Below are 25,877 nucleotides of genomic sequence, written 5' to 3'. Positions count from 1 at the left end.
GGGCACGACTTAGTGACTAAACAACAACAGCAAACATAGGGATTACATCTAACATCCTAAAGTACCAACACTCTAATGTCAATTTAGCTTAACTTCAATAGTATACAAAAACTGCTCCTTTACAGCTTTCCCCATCTCTTTCCATTGTTGATGTCACAAAATTACATCTTTATATATGTGTGTCCCAAAACATAAACTAGTAATTCTTTTAAATGTATTAAATTATGTAGAAAATAAGATATGGAGTTACAAACAAAAGTTAGAAAATACTAGCTTATAGATTAATTCTTTTTTTCCTTTAAAGAAAAAAATCACAAATCTCAAATCACACAGGAAACAAAAGGTAGTTACAAACCATTGTTATGATAACACCAGCTTTTATAACTGCCCATGTATTTACCTTGATTGAGGTCTTTATTTCTCCATAAGCCTTCAAGTTACTGTCTAGTGTCCTTTAATTTCACCTTGCAGGCCTCCCTTGAGCATTACTTGCAAGGAACTTCTAGTGGTAAGGAACTCCCTCAATATTTGTTTAGCCTGGCACCTCTTAATTCCACCCTCACTTTTGAAGGACAGTTTTGCCAGATATGGGACTCAGTTGACTTTTTTTTCATTTAGCACTTTGAATATATCTGCCCACTGCCTTTTGGCCTCTGGAAGTTAGATCTGTTTATAATCTTATTGAGGTCCCTTGTATGAGATGATTCACTTCTCTCTTGCTGCTTTCAAGGTTCTCTCTGTTTTTGAAAGTTTGACTATAGTGTGTCTCAGTGTGGGTATGAGTTCATCTCACCTGAAGTCTACTGATCTTCTTGGATATTTGTATTCATGAAGTGAAAGTGAAAGTGTTAGTAGCTCAGTCATGTACAACTCTTTGCAACCCCATGGACTGTAGCCCACTAGGCCCCTCTGTCCGTGGGATTCTCCAGGCAAGGATACTGGAGTGGGTTGCCATTCCCTTCTTCAGGGGATCTTCCCAGCCCAGGGACTGAACCCAGATCTCCCGCACTGCGGGCAGATTCTTTACAGTGCGAGCCACCATGTCTCTGATCACATCTGAGGAGGTTTTAGTCATTCTTTCTTTCCTTTTCTCCCTCTCTTTTCTTCTGGGACTCCAACAATGTGCATGTTGGTCCACTTGATGGTTTCCCACATGTCCCTTGGGCTTTGTTCATTTTTCTTTGACTCTTTTTCTGTTTCAGGGGCTCCATAATTTCCATTGTCCTATCCTCAAGCTTGCTGATTCTTTATTTTGCCTGCTCAAATCTGTTTTTGTATTACTCTGGTTAATTTTTCATTTCAGTTGTAGTTTTCAGCTCTCAATCTTCTTTCTGGATCCTTCTTTGGTTTTCTCTCTTTATTGATATTTCCATTTTATCCATACATTACTGTCTTGACTTTCTCCACATCTTCCTAAAGTTCTCTGAGCATTTTTAAGACAGTTGTTCTAAAGTATTTATTTAGTATACCTGCCATCAGGTCTTTTTCAGGGACAGTTTTCGTTTAGTTATTTCCTTCGAATGGGTCATACTGTCCTATTTTTTTGTGTGCCTTGTGATATTTTGTTGAACACTGGACATTTGAATCTAATAATGTGGAAACTCTGGAAATCAGGTTCCCTCCTGTCCCCAAGGTTTGCTGTTTTTATTGTTTGGGGTTACCATTATTATTTTTCTTTTTAATTTTTTTTAATCATTATAGGCTATCTCTGTGCCAAATATCAGCCTGAGGTGTAAACTTAAAGTCTTCTCAGGTCTTTTCGAGTCCTTCCCTAGTCATGCAAAATCACTTTCTTAATTTTCCTCCTATATGGTTTTGAATCTCCTAGTCTTTAACATCTGATTTCCAAAAAAGGAAAAAGGGAAAAATTAAAGAGGAGGGGGAAGAACTTGCAGCAATGGGGGAGGTATACAACATTGGCTGCTTACTTCTTTGTCTGCACGTCTGTGATGAGAAGCAGCAATCAGTGATCAGAGCACTGACCCCTGACTGATATTTAGAGGACAGTGCCCTTTTCAGTTCAGTTCAGTTCAGTTGCTCAGTCGTGTCCGACTCTTTGCAACCCCATGAATTGCAGCACGCCAGGCCTCCCTGTCCATCACCAACTCCCGGAGTTTACTCAAACTCATGTCCATCGAGTCGGTGATGCCATCCAGCCATCTCATCCTCTGTCATCCCCTTCTCCTCCTGCCCCCAATCCCTCCCAGCATCAGGGTCTTTTCCAATGAGTCAACTCTTCACATGAGGTGACCAAAGTATTGGAGTTTCAGCATCAGGAAGAAGCACAAGCTGGAATCAAGATTGCCGGGAGAAATATCAATAACCTCAGATATGCAGATGACACCACCCTTATGGCAGAAAGTGAAGAGGAACTAAAAAGCCTCTTGATTAAAGTGAAAGAGGAGAGTGAAAAAGTTGGCTTAAAGCTCAACATTCAGAAAACTAAGATCATGGCATCTGGTCCCATCACTTCATGGGAAATAGATGGGCAAACAGTGGAAACAGTGTCAGACTATTTTTTGGGGCTCCAAAATCACTGCAGATAGTGATTGCAGCCATGAAATTAAAAGACTCTTACTCCTTGGAAGGAAAGTTATGACCAACCTAGATAGCATATTAAAAAGCAGAGACAAAAAAGAAGTGCCCTTTTGGCCCACCCTAATTCCTGCCAACTGTGTGCAACCTGCTCTAGGCATATGGTACTGTTGCTTGCACTGTGGTGGGGTGAGAGATGGGCAGCTGCTACTATACTAAGAGCTGAAATTGACCAAACTTAACCACAATTTACTTTCCAACTCTTCCCCTGTAAGCTGAAAGCCTCTGACAGATTTCAGAGTTCCAAAATAGCTACACCAGACAGACTGTACCAGTGCAACTGTTGTTCAGGTAAGGAAACAGATTCTTGGTGCTCTACCATCTTCCCAGAGTTCTCCTCCTAATCAGGACAGTCTTGAAGAGTACAGTACTGGTCATTTTATTAATTAAATTAGAACACAAATGTGACTAAAAGTGACTGGAGGCCTATCTGTTACCTGAGTGTGACAAGTCATGGGCCCCGCTCAAGGTTTCACCCTGTAAAAAAGCCAAAATGGAGGCCACAATTTGCTTTTATTTTTGGCCTCAGCATGCAGGATCTTAGTTCCCTGACTAGGGATTGAACCCATGTCCCCTGCAGTGGTAGGGCAGAGTCTTAACCACTAGACCACCAGGGAAGTCCTAGAGGCCACCTTTTGAATAAACCCCTGGACCAAACACTCATAATCACATAACCAAATCTTAAACTGTCCTAATTTCCTCAAAATGCTGACTCTGGTCTTAAACAAAATTTAAGTTTCCTTCGTGTCAGAGTGACTGTACAGCTTCTGAGACAATTAGTTACACACAAGAAAAGGTAAACAGTGCTACTATCCTAGAGAGAATATAATCACAATTTTTAAAAGTACTCCTTAATTCACATTTTATAAACTGAGCATTACGTGCTGAGAGCCAAGCTTTTAACCACTTTGGGTGTGAAGTCTCCCAGTTCATGAACAGTTTGTTTCTTCCTCAATAAAATATTCCAATCAGGAAAGCTCTCTGAATTTTCTTTTGACAATCCAAAGGGTGAAAAAGAAAATCCCCAAAGAGGTGACCCAAGCAAGTGGTGATGGAAAAGAATGAAGCTGTTTTAGAAATGCATCCTGCTGAAGTTTGTGCTTTAAAAAACAATGTCTATATGTGTGTGTTTCTTAGGCATAATGAAACCATTTACTGGAAGAAACAGCTAAAAATTTTTGGTGAGGAGGATTCAGCAATAGAGAATTGTGGGACAGGAACTGTCATTTTTTTTGTTATATGAGAACTACTTCGATTAAAAATATATATAATTATTGGGCTTCCCTGGTGGTCCAGTGGTTAAGGATCCGCTTTGTAACACAGGGGACCTGGGTTTGATCCCTGGTCGGGGAAGATTCCACATGCTGAGGAGCAACTAAGTCGGTGAGCTATGACTACTGAGCCTGCGCGCCTACAGCCCATGCTCCACCAGAGAAGTCACCAAAATGCAAAGCCCGCCCACCACAACCAAGACCCAGCACAGCCAAAAAACAAAATAGATAAATAAAGGTCTTTAAAAAACATAATTATGAAGAAATATTTTTAAAGACTAGCTGAAATTATACATGAGACTGAACATCCCTGAAAATGTTTGCCTCAGTTACACTCCCCTGGGGCTTGGTCACCTCTGACTGTCCACAGCATGACCACATTGGCCCCAGAAGTGCTGAATCCCAGGCACAGCTCTTTGAAACTATGGCTGAAATGGTGCTAAAAAACCTTTTCTTTTTGTTCTCTTCAGAACAAGTGAAACAGGGAATTTGCAAACAGATTCGCCTATGTCTTAGTAATGGAAAAGTGACTAAAGAGATATAAATAGCATGTGCACGCATGTGCATGTTGATACACACACACACACACACACAAAGTCCAGAAAAATGGCTTGGCTTGCAAAGACAGATTCTGATCCTTTCAGGCTACTCTGACCCCAAGGTTGGCAGGCTGGCTCCCGCACCAGTTTGGAGATGGCCCTTCTGGCTCCTGGCACTGCTTCTTCTCTCTCTGGCTCAGCAGGAGCCCCACCAGGAAGCCAGATATGGCCCACTGTGCAGCAGCTAGCCTCCTAGACAACATATAGGACACTCTAACTCCGGCTCATGCCACTGAGGGCTCGCCCACTCAGCTTTCTCTCCACTTGGTGATCTGACTTCTCCCAGCAGTGAGGTCCAGCAGTCGCTGATGAGCTCACCTGTAGAAAAGGCACTGCCCACCTGAAGTGACCTGCTACTCTGCGTATGATAACACCTTTACTAGTAAAAACAAGGGTTACCACATAGTCCCTGTATTGGCTTGTCCGTTTCTGTTACTGACACTATTAGTTTCTTAACAGTGAAATGTAACTGAGTTTTCTTCTTGGGGGGGTGGGGGGAGCAAGATATATCACCAAATATGGCCAAAGTTTGAAACCAGAATTTAAAATACTGAAATAAAAGAACAGCTGGAACTCTACATAGTGATAAACAGTTCTAAATGAGCAAGTCCACAAAAGTAAAGGTTGACAGAGGAAAGCACTAAAATCAAAGCACAAACCTTATCTTTTCTCCATAATCAAAGTGATTGTCCTCTACAAGTTCAGTCCTGTTGATAAGACAACTGGTGGGGCCATGGAGGCTGAACCTAACCTGGAAACTACCAGCTGAAAAGCTTTAGTCGACAACAGTTTAACTGCTACACAACTGACAGATTAACATTAAATCTGACTGCATCAAATTGAGATTGTCTTTTTAAAAGACAGGTACCATAATAATAAAATCTAAAAGAACAAACCTACTAGTTGTAAATCCTAATAAAAGAAACTAAAGAATTAGCTGGGTTTCCTCAAATGACAAGAGCACAAGGAAATCAACAGTACAAATGTGCTGCGATGCAGCCTGAGGACCACCAGACCACAAAGACCCACAACCTGAGCTGAGCTGACCTGAGCCAACCCCAACATCTAACCCCAGGGCAGCAGCCCCTTTCTGCACCTCAGTTCTCCTGGAGGAGAGGCCTACTTACTGAAGATTTCCCCACTTCCGAACATATAGAAGTTAAAAAGAAAAGGATAAAAAATGCTTAGATGACACAGTCCAACTCAACAATCCAAGTCAGGCCCACGCTGTGGGAAACACACTGCTGTACCATTGGTCACCCCGTCTTCCCCATGATTTTCCACAGGGGCCCAGAGGGCAGAGTGCACCACTGCTGCTCACTCCTTCAAAGGAAAAACCAACTTCCTGTAAGACTGGTTTCTTAAAAACCAATCTCCTCCTCGCTCGCTTGCTCAGACACTGGGTGGTAGTGATGCTCTTTGAAGGTGCGCTTCAAAGGCCTTGGCCCAGGACACGAGCACAATACCTATGTCCTCATGAAAGAAACAATTTTTCACATCCTTTCTGAATGTTTGAGGAGCCATTTAAAACTCTGTGAACAATGATAAGAACAAGAAGTATATTGGTCAAGGATGTTCAGAAAATACTCAGGTGCACAGGAAAGGGTGCGGTGAGCTGGGGACATGACACCTGGTAAGCCACAAATACTCGGATTCCTTATTCTGTAGACGTCATGACCCAGGTCACTGGTGGAATTCCTAAGTTAGGCACGGCAGCCTGTTCTGCAAGGTTTTTGTTACAATACAGGCTAGTAATAGTAATAATAACAGCATTTAAGATGAAGAGTTGTCTTTTTGGTGCCACGCGAAAATTCAGGGTGCCTGATGGATAAAGGAGGCAAAGAGAAGAACAAGAAGCAGATGCAAGAGAGGAGACTGCTCCGAGAAGGTGACAGCAGCGTGTGCGGATCCTTCTCCGAGGCCTGTAGCCCAGGGACACCCGGGCCGACCCTGCCCACCCCACTGGCCCGGGGATGAAGCAGCGCTGGCTCAAAGTAGAGGTGGAATCCAGGAGCCCACCCGTACGCCCTTTCTTGCCTCCCTGCCTCCGCTCACATCATCCCCAGCTCTGTCATGTCTGGAAGCCTGTCCTCCGTCCTGTGCGCCTGGTTTTCAGCGCAGTTAAAGCACTTCATTCTCTGTAAAGCCTGTCCTTATCCCTCCCTTGGATGCCCAGCCACATTAAGCTACTGTTTCCAGCGGCCCCGGGGGCCCTCCCTGAACCTCTTTTACAAAGCTTGTGTTATTTTCTAGTTTCTTATTAAAGTGCCTGTCTCTCCCACAAACCTGCTAGTCTCTTGGAAGCAGAGACCCTGACTCGTGCCTGTTCATCCAGCACACAGTAGGTGCTCAGTAAGTGTTTGGTGGAAGATGGATGACGATGGGTGGATGAAGAAGAGATAAAGCACAGCACCCCGAGGCAGGGAAAGTTCTGAGATGCAAAGATCTAATCGCTCTCTGCCTACGTGCAGATAGAGGGCAGGAATGGGACACCAAGGACAAGCGCAGCTGCCCTCGCGGGTCCCCATCTCCAGCAATGGCGCAAACAGGGGGGCTTCTCGGATCTTTACCCAGGGATGCCAACAGCTCATAGTTCATCCGCATCACGTCTCTGTACATCTCCTTCTGCCGCTTGTCTAGCGCGCCCCACTCCTCCCGGGTGAAATACACTGCCACATCCTCAAACACCACCGGGAGCGCCTCCAACAGCCCCTCCTCAGAAGGATCCTGCAACAAAGAGTAGCAGGCGCTCAGTACTCCTCTCACGTCAGACACCCAGCGTGATGCTCCTGGGGTCCTGTTCACAGCCTGTTTCTCCTGGGAAGCCTGCCGAGAGGCCCAGACGCGCTCTGAGGAATTCAGCTATCCGTTGAAAGTCAAAGGTGCAAATGTGTGTAGCCCAGAGTCGGTAGGTAACAACACAAACCTCATCATGATCCTAGAATGAAGGGAAGATCCTTCCTCTTCTCTCTGGGAAGGAAAGGACAGTGCACTGAGGAACAGGGGTCTCGCAGAGCCTCGTGGCTGCACCCATCCTCGAGGGCACCGTGTACTCATCCACCATTGCAAAGGTGGCCGCTGCCTCTGAGCCCCTGCTGAGGCTCCCCATCGGGATGGAAAGAAGCAGTAAAACAAGTAAAGATGCTCCTGTTCAGTGACTATGTTAACACACACTTTACTGCTAAAGGAATTCAGGCTATAAAAGCTTAGACCTGTTTATTATCTTCTAATCCTAAAAACTGAGGGAACATGAAGGGAAATGAGCTCTGTCCCTTTTCTGGATTCCATAAAAATCCGAGCTTACTAACTTTATCTATGACGTTAGGAATGAGGAAAGCCTGAGCTCTTCTCACCAGAACACTAGAGGAGCTGCTCAAAATGACTTGTAGTAAAACCCCGTTTATATGGAGGGGAAGTTGAGAAAGGGGGACGGATCTGGTTACTCAGAGATTTCAATTAACACAGCTTCCCTGCAGGGCAATTTTCCAAAGAATCAGAAACTAAACCTGTTGCATTTGATAAAACAGGCCTGAGGTCAGAAGTGGAGTCTGGGGGTCCCAGCAGTGCAGCAGGGTGGAAGGAGAGCCCTGGGCTGGCGGCAAGGGGCTCAGGGGGAGGACAGCGCCATGAGCGCCCTTGGTCTCTGGCTACATCTTAGCTCTTGCCCATAAAGGTGAGTTTAACTATGATTGCTACACCCGCTTCAGTGCAGCATTAAAAAAACATTACCTAAATTCTGAAGAAACATGATTCCAAAGTTAAAGCGGAAACATATCTTTTACATTGATTATTTAAGAGCTTTGTGGCTGTTTTTGTGATTGTGGCTTGTTTCTGGAGTTCTGTGGTCATTTTAGATTCTGGATAAAGATGGCTTTTCTGAATGTAGCTGTTCTCTTTATGTCAGAAGTTAGAGTATTTGGCCCCACTAATATGTTTTGTTATCTACCAAAAGGAGATAATAGTAGTAGGGGAGTTGTGATCAATAAAGGAGCTGATACATGTAAAGCACTTAAAACAAGACCCGGCACAGCTGAAGCATGGCAGCCTATGGTAACATGATAATGTCAGTGGCAGCTACAGCTAAGGGAATTGTTCCACCATCATCGTGCAATATACATTGTTGTCAGCACGGAATCCTCCCCCTTGAGCCATCATTATAAACATATTACCTGGCCACAGGGTTTGGCAGAGTCATTACATAAAATGTTATCATCTGAGGAGCTGCGGACGTCATCAACGATTTCTGTTTGCCTGAAATCAGGGATGCGGTCCAGGTACAATGCAGGAATTGCTCCATTCCCTCCAGGGTCCCCCAGGGCGGCTCTTGAGCTGGGCAGGAGCTGAGCCACATTATCACAGGCCTCCAGAGGCCCTGGGGGGTAAAATATGGAATAATCTGCAGGGAAGAAGGGCCCCTGGCTGGCCAGTACATCACCAGACACCTTCTGGGTGCTCCGGAAATGGGCTGCCCAGCGGGGGTCCCGTGCGGCCAAGGCCTTGACACAGAACACGTGGGCCTTGCTCTTGGCGTGGTATTTGAGAGTCTCCACCTTGAATGGTCCGGTATAACCTTCTATTAATCTTGACCGCTTGTCCCTGACAGATGGGTATTCCCGGCAAGCAGAGCAAAAGAGAGCTGTCCGCTCCTCATTCATGACTAGCCACGGGAACTGCGCAAACCACGACTTCTGGATGGATCGGGGCTTGGAGGGTTTGCTGCTTCTTCCCGCACAGTCTCCCTGGACGCTGCCTCTCTCTGAGCTGAAGTGGGACAGACAGGCTTCCTTCTGAGGAGGCAGGTACAGCCCAGCTTCTCTGGATGGGCACTGCATGTCCATTTCCTCCATGAAGCCCATCTTGTTTTTTCCTTTAGAGAAAAGAAACAGATGGAATTTTCTCTGAAATCCTACAGGTTGAGTCACTGCAACTCAGAGGTGCTCAGATCCACGTTCTATGAAAGCTGGAACCACAGCCACAAAGTGACCCACTGTGCCTGTGTTTTCTCTCCAGCCCCCAGCCCCCAGGCCCACCTTGCCTAACCCCAAAGAAACAAATGGACTTTAAGGAAGTTCTTTTTTCCCTAATATAAAGGACAGATACACCTGGCCAAAAAGAGATCTCTAAAATTTCACCTGTGCAGCCTAAGACAGTGGCACAGCCTTCAAGAGAGCAGACTTATTTACTAGAGACTGAACACTGAACTTAGAGAATGTAGGGTTAAAGAGGTAACTGAAGCAAACACCACTACTCCACACTTAGCAGGAATCCCCCTCTTTGGTACCCTTGCCAGACAGGCATCTGCACTTGGCTCATGTATCTTCAGAGCGAGAAAGCACCCCCACCCTCTACCAAGCAGACAAGTTTGGCCCCCAGAGAGTTCTCTCGAGCTGCATCCATCTTGGGTGACATTCCCCCTGGGAGGGCTACTTCAGCACCCCTTCCGAGAAGTGGAAACTTCCAGGACCTCACTAAGATTTTTCTTCTTTAAGCTAAACCAGAAGTTTCTTTCTTCATGCCTTAATTGAAATGCAGCTTAGACACCTCTAACTGCTCTGGTGCCATTTCTCATGTACCAACAAGTTCAGATGCCCAGCGGGCAAGGACTTGACAGTATTTGCTCCAGGCCAATGGACCACAAAATGGTCTATTACCAATCCCGGAAGCACAAATCTACTAATAGAGTCAATAGGCCCAAAGTTAAGAGCCAAACACAGCAAACACAAACCAAAACAAGTGAAGGCTTTGTGTAGTCCATCTGAGATAGGCCACAAGGGAGAGCAATCTTCCCTGATGCCATTCCTAGAGGAAGTAGGAATGAGGAAGAGGAAGTAGGAAAGCTCCACCTCCCCTTTCTCCGATAAGAGGGGCTGGGTTAATGCGGTCTCTTACACGGTGACAGATGCCATCTGGCCTGGCTCTGGCCAAGCCAATCCCTGAAGAGGACAGGCTCATCCAAGGAGGAAAGCAAACATCAATCCCCAGGACTTAGCGGCTATCCGTTCATTCACCCGTTCATTCCTCAATCAGCTACTGAGCAACTGCTTGCCAGGCATCTTTCTTGGCACTGGGACTGTAGTAGTAAATGAGACTGAGTCATGCCTCCACGGAGCTTAGAATATATCGTTATACAGAAACATTTCCTCTCAGGTAGAAATACACTAAAGGGAGATGAGAGTACGGAGAACAAGGTGTGCATATCTTAGATCAAGTGACCGTTGGGGGAGGAGCAGCATTCGTGTGTAACTGGTGCACAGGTAGAAGAGGACCAGGCCAGAGGCCTGGGGCCCAGCTTCCTGCTCCCTCCCTCCAGCGAAGCACCCCTCCTCCCGGGGCAGGTCCACGCTCACCTGGGTTGGGGCTCAAGTGACTCCTCTGGCCTTGGACACTGGCAAGCCATGGCTCTGGCCCTCGCTCAAATTTATAGAACAGCTCTGGGCTGGCAATACTTGGTCCTGGGTCAGGAACAGAGAAAAGCACTATGAGGTGGAATCCAGGTCACACAGGTTAAAAAGGTTATAAAAGCTACTGGTTCAGAACAGAAGCTCAAACTCAAATGCTGAGTGGGACCAGACAATAATCTGAGGAAACCAAGTGAGGGGGCAAGAAGGGAAGGCTGTGGATCTGAGCCCAGGTGTCGGGGCAGGTGCTCAAATTCAGGAGGGGCCATCAGTCAGATGCAGGGTCAGCACGGCCAGACCATCCCAGTTATCAAGAGAAGCCAGAAATCATATTTCTATGTGAACCCCTCCATGGCTAAATACAGAAAACTTATTTAAGCATTTTAAAGAAGCCAAACACACACACAAAAAAAAAGAAAGAAAGAAAACAAAGGGGTAGATCAAATCTGGCCCAGTGTTACTTTGCAACTTCTGGTTTAAACGAATCATCAGTTTTCAAACTTTTTAGTAGACACGAAGAACGCAACCCTTCCATCCAAAGAGAGCTGAGACTGTTGCCCCCATAAACCTTAGACAAGGGCCAAGGTGAAAAGAAGCAAAGAAAGGCATGGTGATGGTCATCAAATTGAAATCAGAAGAGTATATATGCACACAGACACAATGAACTACAATCACCTCTGTCCATGGTACCAGTAGTCTATCCACAGAAGCAGAGAAAGGACATTCAGCAAATAGAAAAGATGAAAACTATCTACTCGGGCACAAACTTTTAAGTTGTTTCATTTCATTAAACCGCTACAAGCCTGTGAAAAGGGAAAGCTAGTGAAGAATGACACCAAGCCTCGAAAAGGCTAATGGGCTTGGCCAGGCCTCGTGGCAGAGCCGGCACTGAGACCAGATCTCCATGCTGCAGATCTGAGGCTTCCTCCACCGCTGCCCACCGCCTCCAGTGTCCTCTGGGCACTGAAACAAAACCCACCTTCCAGCAGCACCGTCCACAGGTGGGCCCCCCCTGCCCCACCCCTGCCCCAGGCGCCCTGGGATATGCTGAGGCATCCAGGTCTAGCCCTGGCATGCCCAATTTCCCCACTTCTCTTGGCCAGTTTAAGTGGAGAAGAGAATGCATGATGTGTGAATCCATAGTCAGGTAAGCCAGATAGGGGACTGAGTGGATAAACAGTGTCAAGATGTTGGGGAAAAAATGGTCGGATTCTAGACAATTCTCAAGCCTGTCACAGTCAGATATGGTTGGGAATGCTGTGGGGAAGTGAACAGGGGCCATACCCAGGGGTGCCACCATCTTGTCAGAACCACAGATGTCCTTCTGTTGCTGACTCAGCAGCACCCACTCCTCCTGAAGCAAGTACACCGTGATGTCATCAAACGTCACAGGAGCCTGAAAGGAACAATGACACCAGGTAAGCACCAACTTCCTCCTGGGTCTTCCACGGCTGTGTTCACGATCACCTGAGGGCACCCCTACTCTGGGAACAGATCAGACTGGGGGAGGGGGCACCGTCAGTCTACACACAGGACCGCACCTCATCGCTCTCCCCCACCGCGTGCAAGTCACAGAGGGAACGAGACCGCTTCTTCTAGGAAGGGCCACACCCTGGAACCAAAGTGCTGTAACGAAGGCTGACTCTGGACTCACAATTCTCTCCCTGCATGCTCCTCACCTGCTGTCCCACGAGACCCATTACTTCTCAGTCAGTGCATTAGAAACAACCAACAGTGCTTCTTTTTGCAAAATCTTGAAAGTGGTAAATAGCCACTTAGGAAGATGTATCTGATTTCTGGAAATACTCAAATGTCACTGAGAACTATGTCTGTGAATGTGTCAATGATCAAGATGGGCAATGCTTTAAAGCTGAGAACTATATTCCATCGGGCTTGTAAAGGAGCTCGGTTCTGCCAGAAAGGGGCAAGGAAATTCAGAAAAATGTTTCAAGGAGTTCTGGATTAAGATGGCAGGTTCAACAAGTACACTGAATTTTGCTTCCTCCTTTTGAATTTAAGACACCCCCCTCCCATGAAAAAATCTCCAAATGAAACACCCACTAGGATGGACAACACAACAAGGGGACAATAGCAATATAATTTTGCTAACTGAAAAGCAGATGAAAAAGTAATAACTGAGCAGATTCAAGAAAACTGAATCCTCACCCAACAGTAGACAAACTGAGAAACAACCCAAGTTACACCAATAAATCCTCTAGAGACTCAGGCCCTGGCCGCCCCAGGAACCACTGGCCTAGGAGTGAAGGCAGCAAGGCTAAAGTAACAAGAGCTGGGGGAAAACTGTTCACCAGCAAATGCCAGATCCCTTACACAGGCTCCAAGATGGCAAGACCCTCCCTCCCACATGCTCAGAGATTCCAGTTAGAATTCTGGCTTTCCATTGTTTAGAATCAGCAAACAACTGGACTACCAAGACATCAAGAAAAGGCTCTTACACATCTGACAGAGACCAAAACAGATGGGGGTGGGGGACAGGGGGAGGAGGAACTGAGGAAATGGATGTGAGGCAGGGAGGAAAACAATCTTTAAAAAAAACAAAAGTATCATCAATAGCCCCAGAGAAGTAAGATATTGCAGCCATGAACCAAGCAGTTATAAAAGAAATAATCAGAAAACACTCAGAATCTGTTGCTGGTTATCCTTTTAAATTTCATACCACCAACATTTACCAGCTAGTCAAAGAAATAATATTAATAAATAAAATTTTCAACAACAAAAAAAAACCCCTCCCCCAAAGAAAAACACTTCGGAAAATCACATCCTTGGGGTATCGGCCCTTCCAAAGTGAGAACACTGAAGGGGACTATTTGGTAAGTCCAAATAGTCCAATGGCTATTTCCATTTATAGCAAGTTACAGTACATTTTTAAAAATTTGCCTGTCACTTTATATTCCAATTTTAAGTACAATGAAATATCTAACTTCAATAAAGAAGCTCCTTGAGAAAAACAGTATACGTAAATCTTACCAGTCATTATTGATTTGTATATTTAAAAATAATTTGAGCATTTTTCTTGTAAGTCAATATTTACTGCAGAAAATTTAGACAGAAAGCCAAAAAACAAACAAACAAAAAAATTCTTTAAGATCACCCACAATCTCCCTAGTGAAAAAGAATTATATTGACATCTGATATGCAACTTTCCAGTCTTTTGTCTATGAATATGTATGAATGAACAGTTTTAAACAACAATGGAATTGTACTGCCAATGTGTATGTTTTAAATAACTATTTTCTCTCAGAGTGTCTTCCAAAGCAAAATGTGATTATAATTCCAAAAAACTGCTGCAAGCACGCTACAGGATGGGTTCCACTAAAAGCAGGCAATCAGACAGGAAACAGGTACACACAGGATATAGCCTAAGGACAGCCAATGTGGGGCAGGGGGATAGAAAACCCTCAAGATCATACTGAAGGAAGAGCCCAGGAGGACTACTGCATACCAGGGCGACAGGGCAAGCTGTTCCGATTAGGACAGGTCAGAGTGTGTGACCCAGGGCAAGCAGGGCTCCCTGTTCATTCCCACCCACCCTGCGTTCCTGAGGGACCAGGTGGGCATAATGAAACCTAACAGACCCATCACTCTGTGAGTGCCACAAGGATGAAGAACATGGCCAGGGCTGAATGTTTAGATACTAAAGAAGTATCTTCCCAACAAGAATGATAATTACCCTAACCCTGGTACCTCTCTTTTAACCAATATTATAGCAAGAGCCTTCTGATGACATGCAAAACACACACACACACACAAACACACACACACACAAATCTGCTTGAACATGAGGAATTTCTCATTGACACAGACAGCAAGGAATATCCCTGGATGTTCTATTTTTGTGATTCTTACTGTCTATAAGGTAGAACTCTGAGTTCTGAGCCCAGCACCAAGTCCCCCCTAAGCCTGACTCCCCTTCCTCAGTTCTAGACACTGCCCCACCTGGAACCTCTACTACAGTCAGGTAAGTATAACTGTAATCACAACATGTATTATATCTTTCTTTCCTCCACACACCCAGTCTTTAGATTCCCCGATTCAGCCCACTTCCATCGACCCACTCAAGTTCCTACTCACAGTCCATCTCTCTTTCAAGGGATTTTCTGTCCACCAAGAGAAGCACTTTTGCGTCCCCTGAGCAGGAAGCCCTTATGACGCCTGGTGCTCAGGAAGCCTACGCTGATTGTCTCATTTTAAAACCACCTTCACCATCACCACCCTTCTTCCCATCACCACCACAGGATTTCATAGGCATTTAATTCATTCGTTCACTGAACACACATTTTATTTGTTTCTGTGTGCCTGGAGATCCTAAGATAAAAAGACACTATATTTGTTAAGGAGAATAAAACCCCTTGGGAGGTGACAGACAACTGTGATGTAAGTGCAATAACAAAACTGGGTCCAGAGGCAAATGAGAAAGGAATAATCACTTCTATGGGAAGGGGAGGAGGTTTGCTGGGGGTCAGTGACTAGGAACCAGAGATGTTGTTGAGGCAATAAACACATACACAATAAATGCTCCTATTTGGCAGCACCAACAAGTCTCCCAGAGAACACAGAATGCAGTGTTCGTCACACCACCCACACATATAGCAGAAAGGCCCCTGTAGAGATGCTATTTTGAGTCATTCATTCAAAAAAATACTGAGAACCTATTACATGCCATATACTGCTCCACTTTTCTAGCTGGGAATATAGCAGAGAGTGAGTCAGCAAACATCTAAGTAAATAAATAAATGTGAGAATGTTATATACAGTGATAAGGGTTGGGAAGAAAAGGAAAGAGGATAACGGGATAGAGTGATGGGGAAGTCTTTGACCTCTATCCATTATTCTGCCAATGACAAGCAAGACACCCTACACCCAATCCTATAGGCCAAGACTGCCTTTATTTAATAAACATCACAAAATAGCATCAAAGGAAAATTCTAATAATAGATCAATAATACCTCACGTGAAATCCCAGTCTTCCAGCTTTGAGCCAAAAGAGTGATATCAAGAACGGAACTTTCTCTGGTGGCCCAGAAGGTAAACAATCTGCCTGCAATGTAGGAGACCCCAGTTCGATTCCTGGATTGGGAAGATCGCCTAGAGAAGGGAATGGCTAGTCAGAATGCCATGGACAAAGGAGACTAGTAGGCTACAGTCCATGGGGCTGCAAAGAGTCAGAAACAACTGAGTGACTAACTCTTTCACTTTTAGAATAGCACAACTATTCCACCCAGGCCTCAGTTATCATCACTCATCTGCAATGCATCTTACACTTCTAGTTTGTTCTGCAATCACTTTATCTTTGGATAACATTCTTATTCCCTAGGCTAAAAAAACTGACACACCTGGAAAAGGTGTCCTTTTGAGACACCCTGCAGTCAAGATTAGAATCAATAATGAAATTTCCAGTCCCCATGGTTTTCAATTAGTGGTTGGGTCTGAAAATGTCTTCCCTCATAGCTCAGTTGGTAAAGAATCCAAGGCAGCAGACCCCGGTTCAATTCCTGGGTCAGGAAGATCCACCAGGGAAGGGATAAGCTACCCACTCCAGTATTCTTGGGCTTCCCTTGTGGCTCAGGTGGTAAAGAATCTGCCTGCAATGTGGGAGACCTGTGTTCGATCCCTAGGTTGGGAAGATCCCCTGGAAAAGGGAAAGGCTACCCACTCCAGTATTCTAGCCTGGAGAATTCCATGGACTGTATAGTCCACTGGGTTGCAAAGAGTTGGACATGCCTGAGCGACTTTCACTTTCCTGAAAAGGACATAAAATTTCTCTTCCACTTCCCAAAATATTTGTATTTCTGTCTACACATACTAAAGACTAAGAAAGTCTACAAATGAACAGAATTGCTTGAAATCAACCTCAAATCACTACTTTCAATTTGCAATACCAATTATTTATAGCCCTTCTTCCCCACTACATTTTGCTTCCACTCTGTCCAAAATCAGGTTCAGTCTAAACTAAACCTCGGATATTACCTGAGGGCAAGGGCCATTTCCTTTACTTTTTTGGTATTCCCTAAAGCAGGATCTGGGGCTTCCCAGGTGGTGAAGTGAAGCTTCTCAGTTGTGTCTGACTCTTTACAACCCTATGGACTGTAGCCTGCCATGCTCCTCCATCCATGTGGTTTTTCCAGGCAAGAATACTGGAGTGGGTTGCCATTTCCTTCTCCAGGGGATCTTCCCGACCCACGAATCGAACCCAGATCTCCCACACTGCTGGCAGACTTTTTACCATCTGAGCTACCAGGGAAGACCTCCTAGGTGGCGCTAGTGGTAAAGAACCCATATGCCAATGCAGAAGCCATGAGACAAGGGTTCAGTCCCAGGGGCTGGAAGATCCCCTGGAGGAGGGCATGGCAATCCACTCAAGTATTCTTGCCTGGAGAATCCCATTGACAGAGGAGCCTGGTGGGCTACAGCCCTTAGGGTTTCAAAGAGTCGGACACAACTCAAGTGACAGCATGGTACAGCAAAGCAGGGGTCCCCCAACCTCCAGGATCTAATGCCGAATGATCTGAGGTGGAGCTGATGTAAAAATAATAATTTTTTTTAAGTACACAATAAATATAATGTGCTTGAATAATCCTGAAACCATCTCCTGTATCTGTCACCACCCTCTCCCTAACATTATTGCCCTCTGGTCCATGGAAAACCTGTCCTCCAGATAACCAGTCCCTGGTGCCAAAAGCTACTGCCCTCAAGTGCTTAGCACGAGGCTGGCAGGCAGTTCACCTTCAATCTTTCTCTGGTTAGGTTGTGGGGCTTTAACGTCCTGGACTGTTTATAGGTTGTTTCATCTGGAAAATGCACTGTGGAGAGTACTGAGTAAGGAAGAGATGCTTAAGCAAGGAGTAACTTCTTTTATAAAATTGAGTCTTTCCCAGTATTCCCAGGAAAAAGTACAGCATCAAAATACCCTCCTGATCCTTTCTTTCTCTCTTTTGTCTGTGGGACCACCCTTCCAGGCTTGTCCATTTTACTGAGGTGAAAATTGCAGGAGAGTTCCTGGAGGAAAGTGGTCATTTCGTATTTATTCTGTACTTCCAGAATCTCCATCAACTTAAATCCCTGACCACAAAAAAAAAAAAAAAAAAAAAGAGCAATTCTGTAAAAGAAGAGATTCAATCCGCATTCGAAAACGTTTGCTGAAGACATTCCTCTTTGGCCAGAGAAGAAACAATCCTCAAGAACTAGCATCAAAGAATATCCAGAAAGATCTTAGTCCCCAAAGTCTGCCATGGTCTCCAAGTCAAGAGCATGCGACCACGCCGGTCTTTACTGACAGACTCTGAGCTCTTAGCAATCCTACCAACTCACTTAACTCTATCTTCAAGCCCTCTTCCCCACCTTTTCCAACTCACGGCTTCTTGCCCAAAGCCTGAAGAAAAGTTTATGGGATATGCTTCTCAGAAATACTCAGATACTCCACGAAGTAGATAAGCTAGACACAGAAATCGGCAAGAAGTACGCCAGATGCCAGGTCTTTTTCTTCTCAGCCCCTTCTTGGGAAGAGGCATCTAGGCAGGGCCAAGCCCTCACCCTGCCCACCCCTGGCTCCCAGCAGTGGTGTCTTATCCAGCCTCAAAGCCTTAAAACACCACAGGCCTCTAAACGCCAACGGTGGGGAAAACGGGAAGCCCTTTCGCATTACTCCACTGAGCGGGTCACCCACCCAGCACCAACGGGGCGACCTCTCGGCAGAGCGCGGCTAAGGCAGCCGCGGAGGGAGGGAGCGGAAGGCTGCGCGGGACTCTCCCGGAGAGCGAACGAAGAGGCGGGCGAGCAGGCGAGTCCTTCCCTGCAAGGCTGGCTCATCTGCGCGGACTCCGCCTGTAGCGCCCGCCTCGCCGGAGCCCAGACCTAGGACCGACGGGAGGGGAGTGGCAGCCCTAGGACCGACGGGAGGGGAGTGGCAGCCCCCGGGCCCTTCCAGGCCTACCTTCCCCGACTCCCTGGGCTCCATGGCCCCGCTTTCGGTGGCCCGTGCCGCCCCCGCCACTGCCGCCAGGCCGCCCCCTCCCCCCGCGGCCTGCCTTGAGGAGGCCGCCGCCACCGCCGCGACCACCTGAGGGAACCCGGATTCCCGGAGGGAAGGGCGCCCGAGAAGGAGGGAGCGCGGCCCGGAACCGGCAGTCCCTCCTCAGAGTGGGCGGTGGCGCTCGCGGCTCCGGGAGAGGCGCACGGCCGGTACTCGCGTCGCACCGGGCGAACCGCTTTACGGCAGCCGCCCAGTCCGGGGCATCATGGGAAGCGCAGTCCAGGCTCAGTAAGCGGCTCCTAAAGCCGCTTGTTGGCTTGGGGAATGCGGGGTCTCGGTTGGACAGAGCGGTTCGCTTTCTGCCCTCCCCACTCTCCAAGGACCGATAGTAAGGGCAAAGTGCTCTGATTGGGCTATAAGATTGCTTGTTCTTGCGTCTGTTCCCTCCCATTTTTGCCAATAACTGTAGTTGCATAGGACTCTCCTGTCGGGGTGGTCTGAGGAACATAAAGGGACAGAGGGTAAATACAGAATCACTGGGCATTGGAGCAGAAGTGTCCAGCCTGGCTTCCTCCCTCTCCACCCTCTCCTGGAAGCAGAGCTGGAGACCGGGGTTTGGTCCTGGAAAGTGACCCCAGAGAGCAGACCTTGGGATTTGGGTGGGTTAAGCAGGGAAGACGAAAAGGATGGATGCATTTCAAGGTCACTGCTGTGGGTATTGGGGGCTTCATTCCACTTCTAAGAATTATACAGAATGCCCCTCCCCATAATAGTCCATTGAACAATGGGGGGAGAGGAGTTCAGCATTCACCCACTGCTCCCATCCCCAGAAGTTGAGAGTTGCTCCAAGAGATAGTAACTGCACTCCGTCCTCACACTTGTACTTCTAGCTGTGCTTGTACGGAGGCCAAGTGGACACTGTCTGTGGTCAGAAAGCCCTGGGGCAGAAAGCAAAAGAAGCTTGAAAAGAAGCTATATAATGGCAAATCAGCAAATGAACAAGAATTCTCAGCACCATTAGTCATTTGTTGAGTCACTAAATTGTGTTCAGCTCTTTGCGACCCCGTGGACTGCAGCACACCAGGCTTCCCTGTCCATAACTATCTCCTGTAGTTTGCTCAGATTCATGGGCACTGAGTCAGTGATGTTATCTAACCATTTCATTAGTCGTTAAGGAAATACAAATTAAAATTGCAATGGGAGACAACTTCATACCTACCGAATAGGTAATTAAAAAAATAAGAAAGACAGATAACAACAAGTGTTGGAGAGGATGTAGAGAAATGAGCCCTGGTACATTTCAGGGCAGAAGCAGGAATGGTGTAGGGGCAGGGGAGGGAAATGTAAAATGGTGCAACCACTTTGGGAAACAGTTGGAAAGTTTCTTAAGAGGTTAAACTTACCATATGACCTAGAAATTTCCACTGTTAGGTATATATCCAAGAGAAATGAAAACATGACCACACAAAGACTTGTATAGGAATGTTTACAGCAGCTTTAAATGTTTATAGCATGAGTTGGAGCAAGCTCCAGGAGTTGGTGATGGACAGGGAAGCCTGGCATGCTATATTCCATGGGGTCACAAAGAGTCGGACACAACTGAACGACTAATCTGAACTGAACTGATAGCAACTTTATTCATAGTAGACCAAAAACAAGAAAGTACTCAACTGTCCATCAACTGATGAGTGCATTGATAAAATATGGCATATCCACACAATGGATTACTATTCAGCAACAAAAGGAAACAGGCTGTTGACACATGCTGTAATATGGAAGTGTGAAAGGAAAATAAAAATGGAGTTGGTATTGCCAAGAGAGCTCTTGAAAATGGAGCTGAGAGGCCATTAAAGACATGTGACTTATTCATTTCTCAGCCTGGGTGGAATCTGATCTTTTGACCTGATGAAGTCAGCCAGAATACCTGCCAGAAACTCAAGATACTAACCAGATCCTTACCCTAAAATATGATCATCTGTTTACTTCTTGGATCCACAGACAAAGCAATGTTGCATGCTACTTTAGTTAACAATAATTGTTGCTGCCATCAAGCCATCAACAACTGTAGCCACAGCCCCATGGTGTACCCTGAGGGGATTCAGGATGGAGGAAAACAGGGTACTGACCCTAAATAGTTAAGCTGCATACATAAGGGATAATTTCAATGAACCCAGACTCTTGCATCTTCCCATACACAGAAAAGCACTATAATCATTAACTGGAGATATCAGTATTTTGTGATTAGCAATAATCAACTGATGTTCAGCTACATTTTTTTTTCCTCAGAAAAATCTATATATTCTAATTCCTCCACTGCCTCTTGGAACAGTTCCTCAGAGCTGTCTGAGAGGCTGTCTCCCAAAACATGGTCCTCAGTAAGGGCTCCAAATAAAACAGGCAATTTTTAGGTGGTGTGTTTTTCTTCAATTGACAGGCCTTCTTTAAAACGACTCCCGATTCTTAGTGTTAGTAGTGGGCTCAATCATGTCTGACTCTTTTTCAATCCCATCTGTAGCCCACCAGGCTCCTCTGTCCATGGAATTTTCCAGCTAAGAATACTGGAGTGGGTTGCCACTTCTAACTGCAGGGGCTCTTCCTGACCTAGGGATTAAACCCTCATCTCTTTCGTCTCCTGCATTTGCAGGCGGATTCTTCACCACTAGCGCCACCTGATTCCTTATCGACAACTATTTTCTGACTCACATCAGATTCAATCCACTCTCTCCAGGCAACTTTAAATAACCTCGTGGCTCTGTTTTTATTAGCCCCTGAGTCTTTCTCTTCCCCAGAACACTCCTTCAGGGTTACCCGTATCCATGTCTCCTGAATTGTAATTCTTAAGTTTCCCAATAAATTTATTTGCAACCTCCTGCATTATTTATTTTGGTTGACAGATGAATCTCAAAATCATCATGCTAATACAAAGGAGCCAGACATTTATATGAGGTGTCCAGAATAGGCACATCTCAGTTCAGTTCAGTCACTCAGTCGTGTCCAACTGTTTGCAACCCCATGGACTGCAGCAGGCCAGGCTTCCCTGTGCATCACCAACTCCTGGAGCCTGCTCAAACTCATGTCCATCAAGTCAGCGGTGCCATTCAACGCTCTCATCCTGTTGGCCCCTTCTCCTCCCACCTTCAATCTTTCCCAGCATCAGGGTCTTTCCCCATGAGTCAGTTCTTCGCATCAGGTGGCCAAAGTATTGGAACTTCAGCTTCAGCATCAGTCCTTCCAATGAATATTCAGGACTGATTTCCTTTAGGATGGACTGGTTTGATTTTCTTGCAGTCCAAGAGACTCTCAAGAGTCTTCTCCAACACCACATTTCAAAAGCACCAATTCTTCGGCGCTTAGCTTTCTTTATAGTCCAACTCTCACATCCATACACAACTACTGGAAAAACCATAGCTTTGACTAGACAGACCCAAAGGCACATCTACTAAGGTGTAAAACAATTTAGTGATTGATTACCTGGGCCTGGAGGTGGGAAGAATGTATGGTAAATTCGCTTGAAATGATGCAAATATTCTAAAACTAGCCTGTGGTGATGTATGTGTGTGTTTTCTATAAAAGTCAACTTTTATAAAACTTTGTGTGTTTTCCATAAGTCATCAAAGTGTAACTCAAAATGGAGTGAATTTCATAGGATCTAAATTATATCTCAATAAAACTTTTCAGGAGGAGGAGAAGAAGCAGACCTCAGCATGAGATGAATGTATCTTGCATGGCAATGCCTGCCAGAGCTGCAGCTGCCATCAGATGGGGTGAGGGATGGGACCTGGGGCCCTAGAGATGTCTTGTACCAGAGATCTTAAGACTTTACATCCAAACTTTAAAGATGAGGAATCTGAGGCTCAGATATGGGAAGTGACTTGCCCAAGTTCACTAGCATGAGCTATTCACAGAGGTTTCCCAGGTGACAGTCCTTGTGCAGGTCCAGGCCAGGGCTCAGAACCCACCGTCCCACCCCCACACCCCCAGCCCACCTCCCCTCCCCTCTGAATCCTGGGATGCAGACTCTGTACACGGGCTTGCTGCCAATATCACTTTATTTGGAATATGTTAGAACTAGAGCAGGGATGTGGGGTGGGGGAGGGGGGGCCGGGCATGGGAGGAGGGGTCATGACGGCCAGGGTAGGCTTCATCCGGCGGAGCCGTCAGCGCTCTGAGAAATCACCTCCTGGAGGACAAATAAGAGGGAGATGCGCTATCAAAACAGGCAGGGTGATCGGCCGGGAAGGGATGGGGCTGGAGAGAGGGAGGGTGCTGAGCAAACTGGCAGGAGAGGAAGGGACAGCCGCCTGGAGGAAGACCGCAGTCAAGGCGAGCTTCTGCCCTGCGCTCCACCCAGGCGGCGTCAGCACCCTTCCATCTTTCTCACCCGCCACACTGTGTGGTGGCCTCGGGTTAACGTGTACCAGGTGTTTATAGAGAACCTGGCACTTCGCGTACAGCCTCTCACCAAGTCCTCCCAACAAGCCTGTGCGGATCGTCACCCGGGTGTAAAGATGAGGTTATGGAAGCTCAGCAAGGAAGGAAATGGATGAGCTGGGATTCGAACCTGATATACCTGACCCCGAACACCTGGGCTTAAGTGTGATTGGAGAACAAACCAACAAGAATGCTAAGAAGGAACATGCAGCAGAGCAGAAGGACTCGGAGGAGGAATTCCCGCGAGGGGCCGTCGGGTAACGCGCCCGGCCTGGCCAGCTCCTGGCCTTAGGTGATCCCCAACCCCGACCTCAGTCCCGGCCCCGCCCCCGACCTGCCCCCGCCCACCAGAACCCCGCCCCTCCGGGAGCCCCGCCCACACTCACCCTGGCAGGCGCTGCACTGGCAGCTGTGAATGACTGGCAGCACCACCAGCTCTGTGCGGCCGCCGGGGCAGCGCAGGTTCAGGATGCGCACCGGGTTCTCAGGGTCTAGGCGGTAGCTACAGCAGTCACACTGACTCTGCAGGTACGGCTCCTGGGCGAGAGGGAGGGGGTGGCTGAGCTGGGGAGGGGCAAAGAGGAGTTTGCCCAAGCCACCTGCCTTCCCTGGCCTTTCCTATCCAAGAAGAGCCGGGCGCAGGGAGAACCAGATCCCAAGATCTCAGCTCCCAGACCTCTTCACCAAGTAGGGAAGCCAGGTGGGGGCGTGTCACCACCAAGCCCCCAGTTCTCCAAGAAGCCCACCTCCTCCATTCCAGGCCCCCACGCATCTGAGCATCCAACAACCTGCAGGCTAAACGAGAGCTTTTTAACGCGCTCATCCCTGCATCCTGGCAGCAGGGGGGAAAGACACGGGTCTACTTCTAAGTCTAGTTGAAGAGACAGAGTAGTAATTTTTGAACCTACAAATAATGAAGTCCTCAACTGCACAGTCCGATCCTAAGTACAAAGTGAGTTCTCACTCCAAAGCAGACACTCTTGCTTTATGTTTATACAGTAACTCTGTGAGTCCTACTGGATGTTTGATTTAATATTATGTGTAATTCTAACTTTATTCACACAATACCAAGTTAGAGATCTACAAAAGAAAAAAAAATCTCCCTCTGATTCTATCCCACTGTCACTTACTTTTTCCTCCCCAGGAAAAAAATGTACTAACTGTCCTCTCCTCACTCTGAGTTTTAAAAAACAATCCAAAAGTGATTTGAGAGGCATTTCCAGAAGGTTCCAGGAGTCCCAGGGGAGCAGGAGAGTGGCAAGGGTTGAGGACCAGATGGGAAAGCACCTTTGTCTTCCAGGAATAGGTGACTGTGGCCAGGTGGGCTGAGGCAGGGCCAGGAGCCGTGTGAGGCTCCACTCTGGCTAGACGTTGGCCAGGTGGGAGCCACAGCTCTCCAGGCTCAGGGCTAGGGGAGTCAGGGTGACACAGGGCTCCTGAGATATAGGCACCAGGAGGGTGGGCGCAGAGCGGAGCTCTGTCTCAATCTTCTGGGCAACGTCCAGGACAAGACCACCGTAAATAACATCTGCCCTTCAGCCTTCGCTCACTGTATCACAGGTCAACTCAGCTCCTCCCTGACTTTCTCTGTTGTCCTGGCTAGCCTGTCTTGAGGGGCACAGTGGGCTGAGAAGCAGGCACCAGGAGCTGTGCGGGGCCACAGTAGGGAGGAGCGGGACAAAACCCCCAGGAGGGGCAGGAGGCAGGCAGCCGGCTCCGGAGCCCAAGCCCCACGGAGGTCGCCAGGCCACCTGGCTCTGATCAGCTGTAGGCCTGCAAGATGACTCTGCTGCTCATGTCCCCTGGGCTCTGCCTGGGTGCTAGGCTCACAGCCTCAGGCCCTGGGGGTCTGCTGATTGAGCTGCCTCCCCTGAACCGGCAGGCCCCCCGCCCCATGCTCACCTCAGGCAGGACGTTGGTGCTGGATGGGCAGTGCCCGCTGCAGTAGCTCACTTCCACCTGCTCCAAGTAGCAGGCACCCTTGGTGAGGTTGCGAAGCTCCGTGAGGTGCCGGCAGGAGACGGGCTGTTCCTCTAGGGGAGGGGCAGGACAGGGAGCGGACCGTGATGAGGAGACGCCATGAGGCAACACAGCGTGGACCCGAGCAGGGCAGGTTGGGTGGGGGTGGCCAGGTATTGGGACACAGTACCGGGGGGTCTTCACTCTGCTAATCTGAGTGGTGGGCAGGACAAGGAAAGGCGGCCTCCCCAGGGTGGGGGGTGGGAGAAGCCCAGAGCAGGCAGGAGGTGCCCCCCCGTCCCCACGTACGTGGAGCCTCCTGGCGGCAAGTGGGACAGCAGTTCCCAGGCTCCTGCACAGCCACCTCGCCCTGCAGAGGGAGGGTGGCCCCCCCAGTCCGCTCAGGAGGAAGGCCCAGCGCCCCACACTGCCTGCTTGAGGCCCCGAGACCACCCTTCTGGGAGGGACCCAGGAAGGAGCCCAGGGCCACAGGGCTCAGATGGGTACCTGGGCACAGGTGAGCGGGGGGCAGTGCTGGGTGCAGATACTCTCCCCGCTGACACAGCGGCAGCTCTCACAGGCCTCCTGCCACTCAGATCCAGGCTGGGGAGAAGGGGGCAGAACCTGCTCTCCA

General features: G+C 47.5%; 2 protein-coding genes across 6 annotated transcripts in view; both read right to left on the bottom strand.

Annotated features, from left to right (window-relative positions):
* ZNF862 (zinc finger protein 862) overlaps positions 1-19,067 on the bottom strand; it is a 32,749-nt gene extending 13,682 nt beyond the window's left edge. For 2 of the 5 annotated variants that reach the window (XR_006268665.1, XM_043464053.1), the window contains exons 1-5: positions 18,815-19,065; positions 12,148-12,259; positions 10,813-10,917; positions 8,635-9,332; positions 7,036-7,192 (exon numbers count right to left, since the gene is read on the bottom strand). Coding sequence is in view for 1 of the 5 variants with exons in the window: in XM_043464053.1 (XP_043319988.1) it covers positions 7,036-7,192; positions 8,635-9,332; positions 10,813-10,917; positions 12,148-12,259; positions 18,815-18,838 (1,096 nt within the window). In the remaining 4 variants the exon portion in view is untranslated. The other 3 variants (XR_006268666.1, XR_006268667.1, XR_006268668.1) reach the window with 3 other exon arrangements.
* A 3,817-nt stretch (positions 19,068-22,884) lies between these two features.
* Positions 22,885-25,877, bottom strand: part of LOC122438844 (SCO-spondin) — a gene marked incomplete at its 5' end in the record, with an annotated part of 52,612 nt that continues 49,619 nt past the window's right edge. Inside the window, 5 exons of the mRNA XM_043464052.1 lie at positions 22,885-23,033; positions 23,671-23,821; positions 25,187-25,317; positions 25,553-25,613; positions 25,751-25,846. Of these exons, the coding sequence (XP_043319987.1) occupies positions 23,011-23,033; positions 23,671-23,821; positions 25,187-25,317; positions 25,553-25,613; positions 25,751-25,846 (462 nt within the window). The remainder of the gene's footprint in view (positions 23,034-23,670; positions 23,822-25,186; positions 25,318-25,552; positions 25,614-25,750; positions 25,847-25,877) is intronic.

This window comes from Cervus canadensis, chromosome 3, assembly GCF_019320065.1.
Source record: "Cervus canadensis isolate Bull #8, Minnesota chromosome 3, ASM1932006v1, whole genome shotgun sequence".
In the NCBI taxonomy this organism is placed as follows: Eukaryota; Metazoa; Chordata; class Mammalia; order Artiodactyla; family Cervidae; genus Cervus; species Cervus canadensis.
Note: the sequence above shows the minus strand (reverse complement) of the source record. Positions and strands in the feature narration are given on the sequence as shown.